Source organism: Xyrauchen texanus, chromosome 38 (genome assembly GCF_025860055.1).
Source record: "Xyrauchen texanus isolate HMW12.3.18 chromosome 38, RBS_HiC_50CHRs, whole genome shotgun sequence".
Taxonomy (NCBI): Eukaryota; Metazoa; Chordata; class Actinopteri; order Cypriniformes; family Catostomidae; genus Xyrauchen; species Xyrauchen texanus.
In genome coordinates this window covers 33,938,868-33,954,347 of record NC_068313.1, presented here as the reverse complement: position 1 = coordinate 33,954,347, position 15,480 = coordinate 33,938,868, and the positions used below count along the sequence as shown (strand labels likewise).

At 37.5% G+C, this 15,480-nt stretch overlaps 1 protein-coding gene and 1 pseudogene across 1 annotated transcript; one reads left to right on the top strand and one right to left on the bottom strand.

Moving 5' to 3' along the window:
• Positions 1 to 2,084: 2,084 nt before the first annotated feature.
• On the bottom strand, positions 2,085 to 6,357 carry LOC127631713 (uncharacterized). The gene is made up of 6 exons (XM_052109965.1): positions 5,715 to 6,357; positions 4,144 to 4,214; positions 3,454 to 3,678; positions 3,144 to 3,302; positions 2,857 to 2,949; positions 2,085 to 2,387 (listed from the first exon to the last, which is right to left on the bottom strand). The coding sequence occupies exons 3-6, from the start codon at positions 3,676 to 3,678 to the stop codon at positions 2,085 to 2,087; spliced, it is 780 nt and encodes a 259-aa protein (XP_051965925.1). The 5' UTR covers positions 4,144 to 4,214; positions 5,715 to 6,357.
• A 1,042-nt stretch (positions 6,358 to 7,399) lies between these two features.
• Positions 7,400 to 14,751, top strand: LOC127631712 (extended synaptotagmin-1-like; annotated as a pseudogene).
• The last annotated feature ends 729 nt before the right edge of the window (positions 14,752 to 15,480 follow it).

Sequence of the window (15,480 nt, the reverse complement as noted above, 5' to 3'; positions counted from 1 at the left end):
ACACTGTAAAATCCAATTAGTTCAGCTTACTTGAAAAAGCATGCAAACCGATTGCACTTAAAAAACTAAAGTACAGTGGAATAGGTATTGCGTGTTGTAATAACAAATCCTTGTTTAGTATAGTAAACTTACTCTTGAGTTTAATTTACTAAAAAAATGTGTGCAGTGTACTTGACAATTTACTTAAGATGTACTCCTGACTTAGTATAGACTACACAGAATTACTATTTCAAACAACTAAGTAATACCATGTGAACTTTGCTTTGTGTGTACTCTAAACACAATTATTTAAGTTGGGCTAACTAATGTGACAATTCTTGCAACTTAGAATTTCTTGTTTTTAGTTACTTGAAGAGCGTATTTGATAGTAACTCTTACTTCTGTAAATTAAGCACTTCATACATTCATTTTACCTTTTTCAATTTACAGTAATCAATTGACATTGAGATTGTTGTTATTCAGAATAACAATCTCAAACACCAAATGCTCACCTATATGTTAACTCTGTTCTGCAAACTCACTATGTGTCACATAAATGTACCAGGAAGTATCATAAAATAGGAATATTTAACACACAACCACATTATACTTGAAACAGGTTTATTCTTTGAAACTTAACCATTGGTATTTATTTTCCAATGTTAAAATCTAAGTACTAAAACCTTTTGAATCTGGTATAAAGTATGCATTACCTTGACATTTATTCTGATTATATTTTATCATCTTATTGGTACAGATAAACCTTGTTATTTCAAATCAATCAAATTTTGGCGCAGGATTTCAGGATTTTGACTTCTTGACTTGGCCGATAAGTAATTGAAATTTTTTTTTAACCGTATTATTTATAGGAGTATGAATTTTTGAGAAATATACTTGATTTTATGAGTGTATCCGGTACAGAGATGTTTACTGGGAAAACAGTCAAATCTGTACTTTAGATAGCTGATAGAGATACTAATTGGTTTTGAAGAGATTAAAATGTTAGTCATTACTACACTATCAGTACCACTTGAAGACAAAATTCAGACTAAACTGATCAATATCAAGGTATTAGCGCCAACCCCAGAATATGTCTTCTCACAAAACCAGACACACTTATTACACTGTACTTTTGAAGATTTTTTTTTTATTTTTATATTTTATGGCAGAGTGAAAGCAACACCCAGGGGTGTGAACAACAGACTCTGTTGGACTGAGTGTTTGCCTATCTGCACATATACATCGGTACCAAAATTGTTCTTCAATAATCTTCCAATAAAATACAGTACACAAAACTTTCTTTTTGTGGAAAAACTATTCCAACTCTGACCTTTTATTTAACAATCCTGAACAACTGCTTTGCTTTTGTAATAACAATAAAGTTTAAAGAACAAACTTGGCAAAGAATGAACTGCTGACAAGGACAAGTGACATCCAGTTAGTGTACAAAAATGACAGGGTAATAACAATGCCAACAGATCTCACACATGTAGGAATGAACTGCAGCCTCTAAATGTAACTTGCTGATGAACCCAGTGGCTGATATAAAACAATATGAAAGGAGTGCCTTAATTTAGTTTAAGGAACACGTCGACTTTTGGGACTTTAGCTTATTCACCGTATCTCCCAGAGTTAGAAAAGTCCATACATACCCTTTTCATCTCCATGCGTCACGTAACTCTGTCTGACGCACCAACTGCTAGCCTAGCTTAGCACAAAGACTGTAAGTAAATGGCTTCCGCTAGCATGCTGCTCCCAATACAAATTGTGATTTGACTATACAAATCACAACATTTAAATTGGAAAATGTTGGCGTTATGTTGTGATTTATTGGGAGCAGTATGCTAGCTGAAGCCATTTACTTCCAGTCTTTGTGCTAAGCTAGGCTAGCGGTGTGTGCATCAGACAGAGTTACGGGACGCACAGAGATGAAAAGGGTATCTATGGACTTATCTAACTCTGGGGATACGATGAATGCTAAAGTCCCAAAAGTCGGCGTGTTCCTTCTAACAATTAAAAGCAACTGGACCCACTTTCATAAACAAATGAGATTGTATGCCAAATGTCACTCTTGAATTTTACCATTCTAACTCAACAGGAGATTTTTAAGACTTTGAAGTTTGGGGGAGTTTGTTCTCTCCCAGGCCAAGCATCACTCGTTGAATAAAACCAAATGTGTTTTTCATTGGTTTTGGGTAGTCCAAGTGTAGCGCATATGAGAGTCCAAACAAGAGGCAAAGTGCTTGAGGTAGGTTCTCGAGATTGTCCATTACAATACCTCCTTCCAGAATGATGGCAGTAGACACCGGGTCAAGATGGAGATGATTTGGAGAGAGGAGCGCATCTTCACTGATGACAGTCAACAACCCTACAGATACCTGAGCCCAGGCCTCATTACTGTCAGAATCCTGTATACAACCAAAGAAAAACAAAATTACAACAGGTAAATGTTGATGGACATTATCAATTGTCATCAAGTCGTCTGTCCTGCCAACACTTCCCTCCAGCCTATTTTTATTTAAGTTTTCACTTTACACCCAGCTTAATAACATGAATAAAATTAAGCTCTGATGTCTGTCCTGATATACAACTTATTCAGATGTTATTGCTGTTACAGCTAGTGTATGTGAGGGAGAGAAATGTTCTACCTCTTGTGCAAAACCCACAATTGCAGCATGACAAGTGGGTTGTTGTGTTGTTGTTTTTATCTCGTCTGAATCTTAAATATGCAAAAGTTGTATTTCTATAATTTCACAGGAGCTAGGCTGGTAGCATCACCCTGCTGGTATACACTGAACTGTCACAGCATGCAGCCCATCTTTGTTCTGAACTCACAGTGATATACAGTATGTGCTCCTTTAAGATGTGAGAACTTACAAAGCAGGTGCTGTAGAATGTACTGGAGTCATCACCAAGCAGAACAGAGATGCCTTGGAGAACAAGGGTACGCACTGCTGTCACATCTGGTTTCTAGAAGTGGATAGAACAAATAAAGTTGAAGATTATGCAACATTCAAAAGTTACAATACAAAAACACATTTTTAAAAGTGTATATGAAAAAGGTGCCACCATGTATGCTTAACAGTGCAGAGAACAGTTGCCAATTGGAGTAGTTATTTAATCTAATCCACAGCAAAAACTTAATAAGTCTATAGTAGACTGACCCTTGAATCAATTTGTTGCACAATTTCAGCCAGTTTCTCTCCAACACTTCCTTTCTTGGACTTGAAAATTGCAAGAAAGCGTGGTGTGTAGCGGTCAATAGCACCAAAAAAGTCACTATTCAAGTTAGTCGCAGCTATCCTGTTGAACTCAGCAAACACCTACAAGACACAGGAAAGAAATGTGAGTGAGTAGACTGGCTTGAGCCAGTTTGGAAATTTTGGAAAACCTTTTGGTTACCAGTCCTAAAACCTAAATACACACTATGTCATGAAAAGAAAAAGAAAAAAACATAAACATCAATGCATGTACTTGTCTTTCTGTAAAAAGGGCTGGCCAGCGCTCCTTCAGGGTTTTCACTGGAAGTTCAGCCTCCACAATCTCCGTCTCCGCAGTGGGAAGGTGCATAAGCAATCGTGATGAAGACATGGTATTGGTTGTTGCCGAGTAAAGCCTCCATGTTTTAGGCGATAGTGTTTCAACAACTGTCCTCTTTTTGTCTGTAGAAAAAATACACTGCTTACAGGTCCACTGCATCTGCAAGAAATTATTGTAAGTGGAAATTTTAGGTGTAAGTTGTAAGTCTTCGGTCGTCTTATGTGCATGTGTTCAATCGCACAGACTTCACTCGGTTAAAAACTTGAGATGACGTTACAAGTCGCGGTAGATATTTTACAAGCACGGACTAGGTGACTTTAAAGTAGCATTGAACACATAGGGTGCAGATGTTGGTTTCGGTTGTTTGATAGGCTGTGTCATTGACAAGGAAGGAAGATTTGCAGGCTGATCAACATCCCGCCCCTCCTGTGACCCATGGTTTGACTATATTGATGTTTTTCCACTGCATGGTACGGTGCAGCTCCACCTCTGTGGTACCACCTCTGTTTAGGTGGTACCACAGAGTATATATATATATATATATATATATATATATATATATATATATATATATATATATATATATATTATATAATATCCTCCAAAATGTTGTCTACTTCTTACCTCCAGTGTACTCCAGCCCGCACTGACAAAGCAGCTGTGAAGAGCCCTCAAGGCAGTTGTCACAAGCACTTCTGTAAAGGACAAAGAATGTCTTAGTTAAAGAAAGCTCCACTTACAGTCATGTGATTTGTAGATTAAAGACACATGTGTATACTTTAAAAGCATTACAGAAAATTGCTTGTTTTCCAATATAAATATAAAAAGGTATATATCCTCTTATGAATATTTGAAGATTCAGATTGAGTTTAAACAATTCGAAAAATTTATATAAACAATCCTGACTTAAGTATAATTACAGCAATATTAGCAACCACATTTACTTAAAGAAATAATAGTACTTGTTGGAAAGAAAGTGTTGGTTTGTGACTAGCTTTATACTAAAAAAACGTTTAAAGTACATTCTGATAAATCAGTGCATTAGCAGCATTTTATTTAAATTATTTGATCTTCAAGACTTTTGCAAGAGTCACAAGATAAATCTGAACCTGTGCTGCGAGATGATAATTTTTAGAGGAAAGAAGAAAGTATAATTCAGACGTTTCATACATAAACCACAACGTTTCTTTCATCTATTTTACACAAGTTTGCAATAGATTAAACAGAAACTAGTAGTAAAGTTACTTATGTTCTCTTAATCGTCCGACCAATATGGCTGCAAACTGTGTAGCCTAGCTTACAAAAAGCCCCAGTCCATCCAGAAAAACGCGATTAGCGATCGCATGATTCAAAGCATTAGGCTATCAGCCAAAGTCCGCATTTTTTTTTCAAATACGACGCATAAATTAAAGATTTCCGCGCAAAATATGCAGAGCTTGCATGATTTCATAATCCCCACATTTTCGTTGCAAAAAAGTCACATATATCTTAGCAGAAAGTTGAAAAATGTTGCGTTTGTTCCACTAAAAGCAGTCTCCTCTTCACCTTCACCCTTTCACCTGTTGCCATGGGAACGTTCTGAGGTGACGAAATTTTTTGCTAGTTCCCACAATTTTATCGCATAAAACTGCATAAATAGCTCGCATATTCAAGGTTTTTGTCCGCAACAATCACCAATAATCTCCGCGTTTTTCTGGAAGGACTGATGCAGCAAATGTAATCGATAGGCCAACATTAATTTGTTACTCGGATATGTCTGTGTTGTTAATACCCAACATTCGACCAAAATACACTATCAACTCGGGGAAAACTAAAATTAACTGTATAGCTACTACATTAACAATGTGAGTATTTCTACTTTCAGTTAAAATAGATTTTCAAACGTGGGGGAATGCCGCCTAAAATATGCCCGAACAAGTGCTCTGCCCGTTCAAATAAAAACAAAACAAAAAAAAAAAACTTTATTATCTATCAACCAGTGTTAGAAATGTGTCTTTGGTTAAAAGGGATCACATATCACACACAGATCACAATTTAAAATTTTTACAAGGAAAAAAAGTAAGTTAGGCCTGCCTTAGGCTACACTATGTAAAACAATAAAGGTTTGTGAATGTTTAACAAAAGCTAATGTGGAGGCAGCGGACAGAAACACAAATTCACACACAAATATTAACCTAATTCGTTTGAAAACTTACCTTATTATTCGACAAGCGATGAAATCATTAACTTTTCAGCAAATGCGTCAGCACAGTCCGACAGGCACCACTGTGGTCTTGAGCACGAGACTAACCGTTGGTGACTTCTACTGAACATGCTCACACCCAGCCCTGCTTGTTCTTCGGTTGAGTTCCAAATAGTCGCTCTAAGCAAGTTAAGATAACTTCAACAAAGTTATATTCAATCAAAACAATAAGTAAATAGCTTATTTCACCATGCAATTAACCGTTACTTTGTAATTATTCATAACCGACTACAGCTAACTCATTTATGCAAGTTATGACAACTATTGGAATTTACAGTGTAGGTTGAGTTCCAAATAGTCGCTCTAAGCAAGTTAAGATAACTTCAACAAAGTTATATTCACTCAAAACAATAAGTAAATAGCTTTTTTCACCATGCAATTGACTGTAACTCAAAACAACTAGTAAGAAGTATGTATTTTATATAACGGAGTAAAGTTAACTAGTATATGTGAGTCAGGAAAGCTATTGGATTTTACAGTGAACAAAACATTGACATTTTTTATTTAACTCGAGACAACATGGGTTCTAGGAAATCAGATGTGATCAAGGCGCTTTGTACAGCTTTATATCGTACTAAAATACGATCAAATATAGCGCTGTGAATAAGGTCCAGAATCATATAAAATGTTGGAATTGTTGCGCGGCAACACAACCTTGACTGCGCTGGATGCTAGTGGTGATGAGTTTGTCTTCAGTTCTGAGCGCATCTGATTGGCCAAAATGTTCGTTTGTAGCCCTATTGCACTACTACCTTAAACAGAGTTTCCTTACAAAGTTGTTGATTTTAAAAGCTTTAATGGGTGATGCACCCATTAAAGGCGGTACTTCATGATATTTTATTTTTGCTGTAAACTTATTGATAAATATTATTCATGCACAATACACATTTTTATACCAATTTACTTTTTTTTTTTTACATTTTCTTTTCATTTTACTGAGCGCCTTCTCTGCACTGCTCAAAAAGCATCAGTCGCATCAGTAACGGTCTTCTGCAATCGGCGGTTGATGGTCCCACAGACCAACACCACACCCGGTTTTTACCATGGGCTGTAACCTAAAAAATACACGCCCCTACACGACCTTTTAAGCAAACTAGAAATGCTCAACTTTTCACTGCAGGAGAGAGGACGTAGTGCGCACCGACGCATTTCAGTAAACGAATTATGAGGCATTGCCTATTCCATTTGAATGGTAGCCTAAATGTGTAGCACTCATCCGTTGACTAGCAGTATCGAGTTAGTTTGTGGTGCATAGCGCGTAACTTCTCAGAAAAGAAAGGATTTGATGCAGAAACCTCCGATGCCATCTGAGGATGCGGCACGGGCGAGTGCGGGTGCCGCTCGGGAGGCTGCGGACTCGGCCCTACGTGAAGACGCGCAGCCTCATGATTCTCTAAAACACGCCGTGTCCGTTCTGTGGTCATTTGGAAAGTGCCTCGGTGCCTTACTGCCAGTCTATCTGGCCGGTTATTTTGATTCAGCATCAGCTTAGTTTTTGCTCGGTCTCATGGTGTATACGGGATGGAAACACGGCCGCGATGGAAAGCAAGCGCGACTGCAAAGCGCGTTGTATTTTGTGGAGAATGAGCAGGATGTCACGACTACACGGGTGTTTAGAAGTAAACGGGATTTACCGGCATGGGTAAGAGGCTTTTTTCAATAGCTATCTTTACTGGGCATCATTCTGGTTGTTAAACTACTTCAAAGATTTCTCATAAAAAATTAAAAAAATAATAATAAAAAAATCCTCCATGTGCAGCAATGTCAACTTTGCAGATCCATGGCATTCCAGCTGTCAGTTTGTCCAGATACTAATTTTCACCCCACGCTTCCTGTATACTTGCCATATGTGGCTGTCTTGTCGGGCATATACGCATGAAAGTGTCAATATCCGCTTATGTGAGAGGACAGATGGCAACGTGTTCTCATGGCATCATAATTAAAAAAAATACAATGTTATGGCTCATTAATATCTCAATAGAATTTCAACTTGTATATTTCTACGGTTGTTATGGAGCTATTATCATCAGTAGGCTATTGGATACAAAATATTTGTTCAGTTGTTAACAGTGAACTCACTGTTTTTGGACTGCATAATGCACGTGAAATGATGCCCAATGCTGTTCTGCATTATCATGCTTTTTAGAGGTGTGTGAGACTGCTACTTTTCAGTTAACTCTGCCAATTACCTTCTATTTGTATTCTAATCAGGGACTAAAAATGGATCAAGGAACGAAAACTGAAAATGAACAAAATATTTAGCAGAACGTAACTGAAAACTGTTTCAGTTTTGTTCTGTTTCAAAATGTTATTTTTAAATGCTGGAATGGTTATAACCATAAGTCAATTTTGTTCTGATAATTTTGTGATCAAACTAAAGGCCAAAGGGTTTAGGGTTTAACATTTTTGGAACAACACCACTTCATGTTGCCTGAAAAAGAAACATATGCTTTTGATCCTAAAGGAAACTGATGCATCACACATTTCTTTGCCTAATTGCCCGTTGTGGATGTTGCATTCTGTGAATGAAGACCTTTTTAACAACTATGTATAATTACTACATATACATGCACAGCTAATCCAGATACAAGGAAAACATTATTGGCTGTAAAAAGTTTCAAGTCTTCACTGAATTATTGTTAGATATGATGCATTAATACAGATTTGATACAGGTTTTGACTCAGAATCAGATATGTAAATAAAATTATACTAGATCTGGCAACACTGCAATTGGTATTTCACCCACCAATTAGCATAGACAATGGTCGTTTTAATTTTTATTTTGTTCTAACCAGTAACCGTTTAGAAAGGAGGCAACGGAACTTCTGAACTGGAACGAAAAAATAAAGTTTTTGCTCAGAATGAACCGAAATGAAAAACATTAAATGTTTAGTCTCTGATTCTAATCATACATAATAATGCATTAGTCATAAGCATCCTGCACACTTTCTGACATAGTTTATGTTTAACTTCTTCCTTTTTTTCTTCCCCATCCCATTAACAGCATTACATTCCACAGTCTGTCCAGCCCTGGCTATTTTTGGACATTAAAGTGTCCAGTCTCAGGGGACTGAGTCACAGGCAACGAAATGCCAAAATGTACCATTTAAAGCAATCATTTGGTTGGAAGAGAATGGAAAACATTAAAAAGTTGCAAGACTGTTTGTAAAAGTATGACCAGTGCTCAAGGATGAAGTTAGTCAACTTTCATCTCAGTAGCTTGTACATAGAGGCCTTGTATTACTGATGACTGTTTTTTTGTATAAATGTATCCACATCCTGTTACAATTTAGGAATGTAAACATGGTATTTGGCTAAATGCCTATGACTTATGGTCTGATGGTCTGTATTTATACACCTAATTTATTAATGCTTAAAACTGGAGTGATAATTTTTTTGAGAGGACATTTATTCTGTTTTAATAATACAAATAATTGTGCTTGTTAAAATGTTTTTTTCAGATTAATTGCAAATTTAATTTGAACGATCCCAATATTAATTCTCAAAATCCCTAGACTGATCTTTTACTTTTACTTTAAAGTTTACTTTAATTTTGGGTGTGTTAATTGTTATATCTGTAAAATTAATAAACTGCATATAGTTTTAGTCCTGTTGTTCATTTTTAAAATGTATAATTTCATAATGTACTAAGTTAGAAGGCTAGCTGAGAGAGAACTTCTTTCATATGTAAGCAAAATGGACATTAAAATGGAAATATGCCCAAATTAATCAAAATTGAATAGAATCAAAACATAGCGGAATCAGAATTGAATCTAATCGATACCCAGCCCTAACGAATAATTCAAATTCATAAAAAATTACAAGATCTTTATCCGGATGATCTCAGAAATTTGGCCAGAGAAGTGATCGGGGCCTGTCTCCCTCAGGAGATCTCTTGAGCTCACTCGATTTCCAGCTTATGTCGAGCAGACTCGGGAAGAGCTCATCCAGGAATTTCACCATATCTCTGCCTTCATGCTCAGGAATTCCTACAATCAGTGCGTTGTTCCTTCTCCTATTTTCCAAATCTTACAGGTCTATTTTGGTCATGGCGGATTAGCAGATAATTCTCTTATCAATGACTCCAGATAATCGACCCATATCTCAACATCTGCCACTCTTGTAACCAACTCAGATAATTTTGTTTCAAAATATTGCCATAATTGATCGATGTATTACAGCAAGATCCTCCAAATCAGCATCCAGCATGGTTGGACAGTTGACACTGAATTTCCCCGGCCAGAGGTTTTAGAGGTTTCATATTGAGCACATCTTTTAATGTCTCCAGAGCCTGAGGATTTTGACATCTTTGCCATGTTTACCTCTAAGAGCAAATTTGTAACTGGGTGTATCGAATTTCACCGGATTATAACATGAAAATAATTTAAAAAATGAGCAAAGTGCACAGAGATGGAGTACGCTCAAGCGACCACTCTCTTCGCATTGTCACGTGACCTCTGTGTAAATGAATTCTAAGAAAAACTGGCATAGCTCATAGTGACTATCACATGATTTGCCTGGTGTACATAATGACCTCTACCTGCATCCAGCATGTAACAATGGCGTCGCGATGTGTGTTGATGTCGAGAAGTCAAAAGTGTACTGTTTTTTGTTTTTTTTCCACAGGTGAGCTTCCCGGCGTGGAAAAGGTTGAGTGGATGAACAAGGTATTAGTCTGTTTGTTTATATACACAAATGCTCATGTGACTGGATCCACTTGTTTTCATTGTTTCTGTTCTGCATCCCGAGGCCACAACATGTATGTTTTCAATTCCAGTCCCTGAAGATAAGCGGTCAAACAGTTTGGCAGCATTCCAATCTTCACATAATATTTAATAAGTTACACTTATTAAAGTGTGATTGTGTAGTGTGACTACTATGAATAATTGCAGGCTAAAATCTTTTGGAGAAAAAAGTAATATATTTACACAGGGGTTAAATTGGGGTGGAACCAGGGACTTAAAACAGTTCTGGGAGCGAAAACTGAAAAGCGGACTACATTTTTTGTAGAAAATAACCAAAAACCTGGAACAAAGTTATTTCAACTGAGTTAAAACATTATTTTTAAATGCTGGAAACTGGTTTTAACTTGTTCATTTTGTTCCTATAATTTTTCATGAAACTAAAGGCCAAAGGGTTTATCACAGTTTATGAACACTTCATGTTTGCCTCAACTTGCGAAAGCCTTCAGGTTCCAGATTCATTGCCACATGATTTTTTACCCAGTCACAGCCTTCATTGATAACAGCTCATTGCAAATTACATCATTTCTTCTGCTTTTAGAGCACAAAGATTTAATTCTGCCTTTTAGATTCCATTAGTCTGCTCACATGTTAGAGTCTTTCCAGAGTACCACAGGAACAGGGCAGGACTGGGAAGAGAAATCGGCCCAGGATTTTTACATGGCAACTGGCCCAACTGTTGGCGTGGGGGTATTGCGATAGTGCATATTAGCGGTGGCGTTTGTAGTCTGTTCTGCATAGCGGCAGCTCATTCGTTAGCCCATTGACGCGTTTCGCCGGCGAAACACCCGGCCCTTCGGTTCTCCCAATAGACATTCCACCCCTCGCCGGCTGAAAAAAGTGCATCGGCCCACGGGAAAATACCGGTATGCCAGATTACCAGTCCAGCCCTGCACAGGAATTACATTTTATAGATCATTCTTGAGAAAATTCTTGCACACCAGGCTTAACTTTAAAGTTCTGGTCAAAAAGGAAGTGCACTATAGGGTTTTGCTCCTGTTGAGTGTTTTTGGTTTCAGTTTGAGGTTTGACTATCAAATTAGACTCCACAATAAATGTGTATCATTTCAAGCCTGTGTAGAGCCGTAGGTGGTCACAGCAGGGGTTGTTGGCTTGTCTTTTGTTTATCTCAAGGAAATTATTTGCCACTACATTTTTATATTACTTTGTTAGGAGCAGGAATGTATTGAGTCTCAACCAGATGTAATCTGTCTCACAGATATTGCAGCAGGCCTGGCCATTCATTGGACAGTATTTGGAGAAGCTTCTAGTGGAGACCATTGCTCCTTTGATCCGAACCACCAGCACTCATCTACAAACACTAAGCTTCACCAAAGTTGACTTGGGAGACAGGGTACATAAATCTGTTCCTGATAAAAGACTGTCATTTACATATGTTTCTCATATTTACATTAGATCATAAGCGTCTGCTCGCCAGAGATATTATCTGTGAATGACAATGCAGACTACTTACTAAGCTGTTTGTTTGCTTCTGTGCTAAGGAATTTGAGCAAATTTTAAAATTGTATTTTTATATTTTAACAGGCTATGAAGGTAGTTGGGGTAAAGGCCTACACTGAGCATGATAAGCGTCAAGTGATACTGGATCTTTATATCAGGTAGCACCACTGGCATACAGCTATATTTCAATCTTTTTAGTTCCATCTTAATCTATTCAAATTTGAAATTCAAAATATGTTAGACACATATGTCCAGTTCTTTGGAAATGTGTGAGCTTATCATTTTGGGTTTATTGTATGCAGCTATGCTGGAGATGTGGAGATAAGCGCTGAAGTGAAGAAGTACTTCTGTAAAGCTGGAGTGAAGGGTATTCAGGTATGGAAGTACACAATGAGACACATAAAAATATCACGATAACCCATAAAAGTCACTGAAACCACCCTGTTTTGCCCTATCTAGCTCCATGGGAAGTTGAGGGTGATCTTGGAACCCCTAATTGGAGATATTCCTCTCGTTGGAGCGATCACCATGTTCTTTATTACGTGAGACCTGTTAGTCCACCATTTAACTATTAACTACCATAATGAATGCCCCCTATTGTCTTTTTTGCTCTTCAATCTCATTTCTATACCTGCTTAGAAGCTGGACATCAACTGGACTGGCCTGACCAATTTATTAGACATACCTGGTTTAAAGTGAGTGGCTTGTTTGATTGTTCTCTATAGTTCTCTTTAATTGGATGCACAACTCTTTCCTCATATACAGTACTTCATTCGTTGATAATCAGTGGAGCAATGGCCTGATTATTCAAAGTCTGCTGAGCTTCCCTCTGTTTAAACAAACTAGGGAAACCTGCAGACAGTAATCACATGTTTCCTTGTCCCATTAGATACATAATTATCACATCTTAACCCATTTTTTAAAATCCCAAAGCTATTAAAGGTAGTTCACCCAAAAATGATAATTAGGCTCATCATTTACTCACCTTTATGTCGTCTCAAACTTAAATGACTTCCTGTCTTCCGTGAGAACACAAGCGAAGATGTGGGGATATGATGTCTGTTTGTTCATATAATGCAAGTGAATGGTGACCAACTTTTCAAGTTCCAAAAGGATATAAAGGAAAAATAAAGGTAATCCATACGACTCCAGTGGTTTAATCAATATCTTCTGAAGCAATCCAATAAATTGTGGGTAAGAACAGACACTCGATTACACTTCCTAGCGCCATCTAGTGCTCTGCGCATCGTCAAGCACCAAGAAGTGTAATTGAGCTTGAAATCATAATCATGCCTGGAGACTGCAATTGACTGCAATTGCAAGATCTACATTGAAAAAGAGTTACATTTTGGTCTGTTCTTACCCGCAAACCGATTGGATCGCTTCAGAAGACATGGATTAAACCACTGGAGTCTTATGGACTACCTTTAAGTGCTTTTTGGAGCTGGAAAATTTGGTCACCATTCACCTGCACTGTATGAACAAACAGACATCATATCTCCATTGAAATATCTTTGTTTGTGTCCTGCGGAAGAAAGAATGTCATACGAGTTTAAGACAAGATAAGGGTGAGCAATGATGAGCGAATGAGAATTTTTGGGTGAACTATTCCTTTAAATAAGGGTTTTCATGGTGTCAAATAGTTTAGATGTATTTTTTGTGCTTGTGTGTTGTCCCATTTTCTCTGTACGAACCACAACCCCTTGCATTCATTTTCAGTGCCATATCGGACACTATGATAATGGATGCAATCGCCTCTTTCCTGGTTCTCCCCAATCGCTCTCACTGTACCTTTGGTGGCCAACCTGCACGTAGCACAGCTCCGTTCCCTCTTCCACGAGGTAACTGTGTTTTATTGGAGTATTTAACTATGTACAATACACCAAAGCATCTCAAGTATTTGTGATCCATTTAATATACTTTAATACTCCATTGTTTCATCATGCATTCTTGTCCATTGTAGCTGCTTCATATTGTTGAATTGCAAGGGTGTGTCCTCATTGTAACTTCTTTAATTTTACAAATGCTGATTAAATGTACCTCCTGATCTCTGCTCATATGGCTTCATTTGTTGTTTTCTGTTTCCATAGGGTATAGTGCGTATTCACTTGCTGGAGGCAGAAAACCTAGCTGCTAAAGATAACTATGTGAAAGGCATTATATCTGGGAAATCAGACCCGTATGCAGTGCTGCGGGTGGGCACACAAATTTTCACCTCCCACCATGTGGACAACAACCTCAATCCTCAGTGGAGGGAGATGTATGAGGTCAGAGTGAGGCAGATGTGTGTGTGTGTGTGTGTGTGGTAAACATGTGGTTAGAGTGCTGTGTGTAGTTGCTAGTAGTTTGTGCTGGTAGTGTCATTTCTGAGGAAAGGGAAGCTGTGGTTTTTAGAGCTACTCACACCATGTTGGTGTTTACTCTGTTCTAACTCTTGTAACTACTGATAACCAGCAAGAAAAAAACTAAGTGTGAATTTACAGGATGTGACTATCATGTGCTGAGATCAGATGAGCTATAAGCAGAAGCACAAACACAGAACAACATCTGTGCAAGATTATGTGTTCTAATTGATAAAATAATTGTGCAACTTTATTTCTGTATGTCAGCATGTCTCAATGCTACTTATCACATGTGTTTGTGTGTGTGTGTGGGTTTGTTAGGTTATCGTTCATGAAGTGCCTGGTCAGGAGCTCGAGCTGGAGGTGTTTGATAAAGACCCTGACCAGGATGACTTTCTTGGAAGGTATTATTCTCTGAAAGAGAAACTTTATATTGATATTTAGTGTTAACTATGTTGCATTCATTTGACGCTTACGCTTGTATGTAAAACTATTGGTATTTCAAACCAACAACCTGATGAAGAGTGCTAATAATAACTACTGATTAACTGATATGGATTTTTCAGTGGCCGATGCAAAACCGAAGACTTGAATGCAGGGAGGCTGATGGCCATAATGCCAATACATATGTGATATAGGCTAAACCAATTTATTCATTTGATGATATTAAAGTGGAGTATGTATGTGAGTTGGCAGCACTATGTGTAGTATAGCTATCATTTGTTTAAATGCAAGAATATACTGTATAAAGTACTATAAAGCACAGTAGAGAGCATTAGAAAAGACCGAGGTACATCACAAAAGTATATAATATTTAAAATATAAATGCTAGATTAACATGCTGCAATAGTGAAAACATTACAACCAAGATTGGGTTTAAATAGTAAATGGTAAATGGTCTACACTTAAATAGTGCTTTTATAACCTTAGAGGTTACCAAAGCACTTTACACTGTGTCCCAATCACCCATTCACACACATGTGACGACACACAGTCTGTAATAAAGGTCTATTCTGTGAGAAGGAAGAGACCACAGATTCCAGAAACAGCTGAATTCAACCTCTGGTTTGTTTCAGAGTTCTGCTGGTGTTTACATTGCCAAAATAACCATTTAAATGGTCATTATCCTGCTTATTACAATACAATCCGCCAACAGCAGCCATCGAACATGAA

Coding starts and splice junctions, on each gene's coding strand:
- LOC127631713 (XM_052109965.1), bottom strand. CDS start 3,678: ATGCAGTGGACCTGTAAGCAGTGTATTTTTTCTACAGACAAAAAGAGG. Junction 3,303..3,453: donor CCCTTTTTACAGAAAGACAA/GTACATGCATTG, acceptor TGTGTCTTGTAG/GTGTTTGCTGAGTTCAACAG. Junction 2,950..3,143: donor TGCAACAAATTGATTCAAGG/GTCAGTCTACTA, acceptor ATCCACTTCTAG/AAACCAGATGTGACAGCAGT.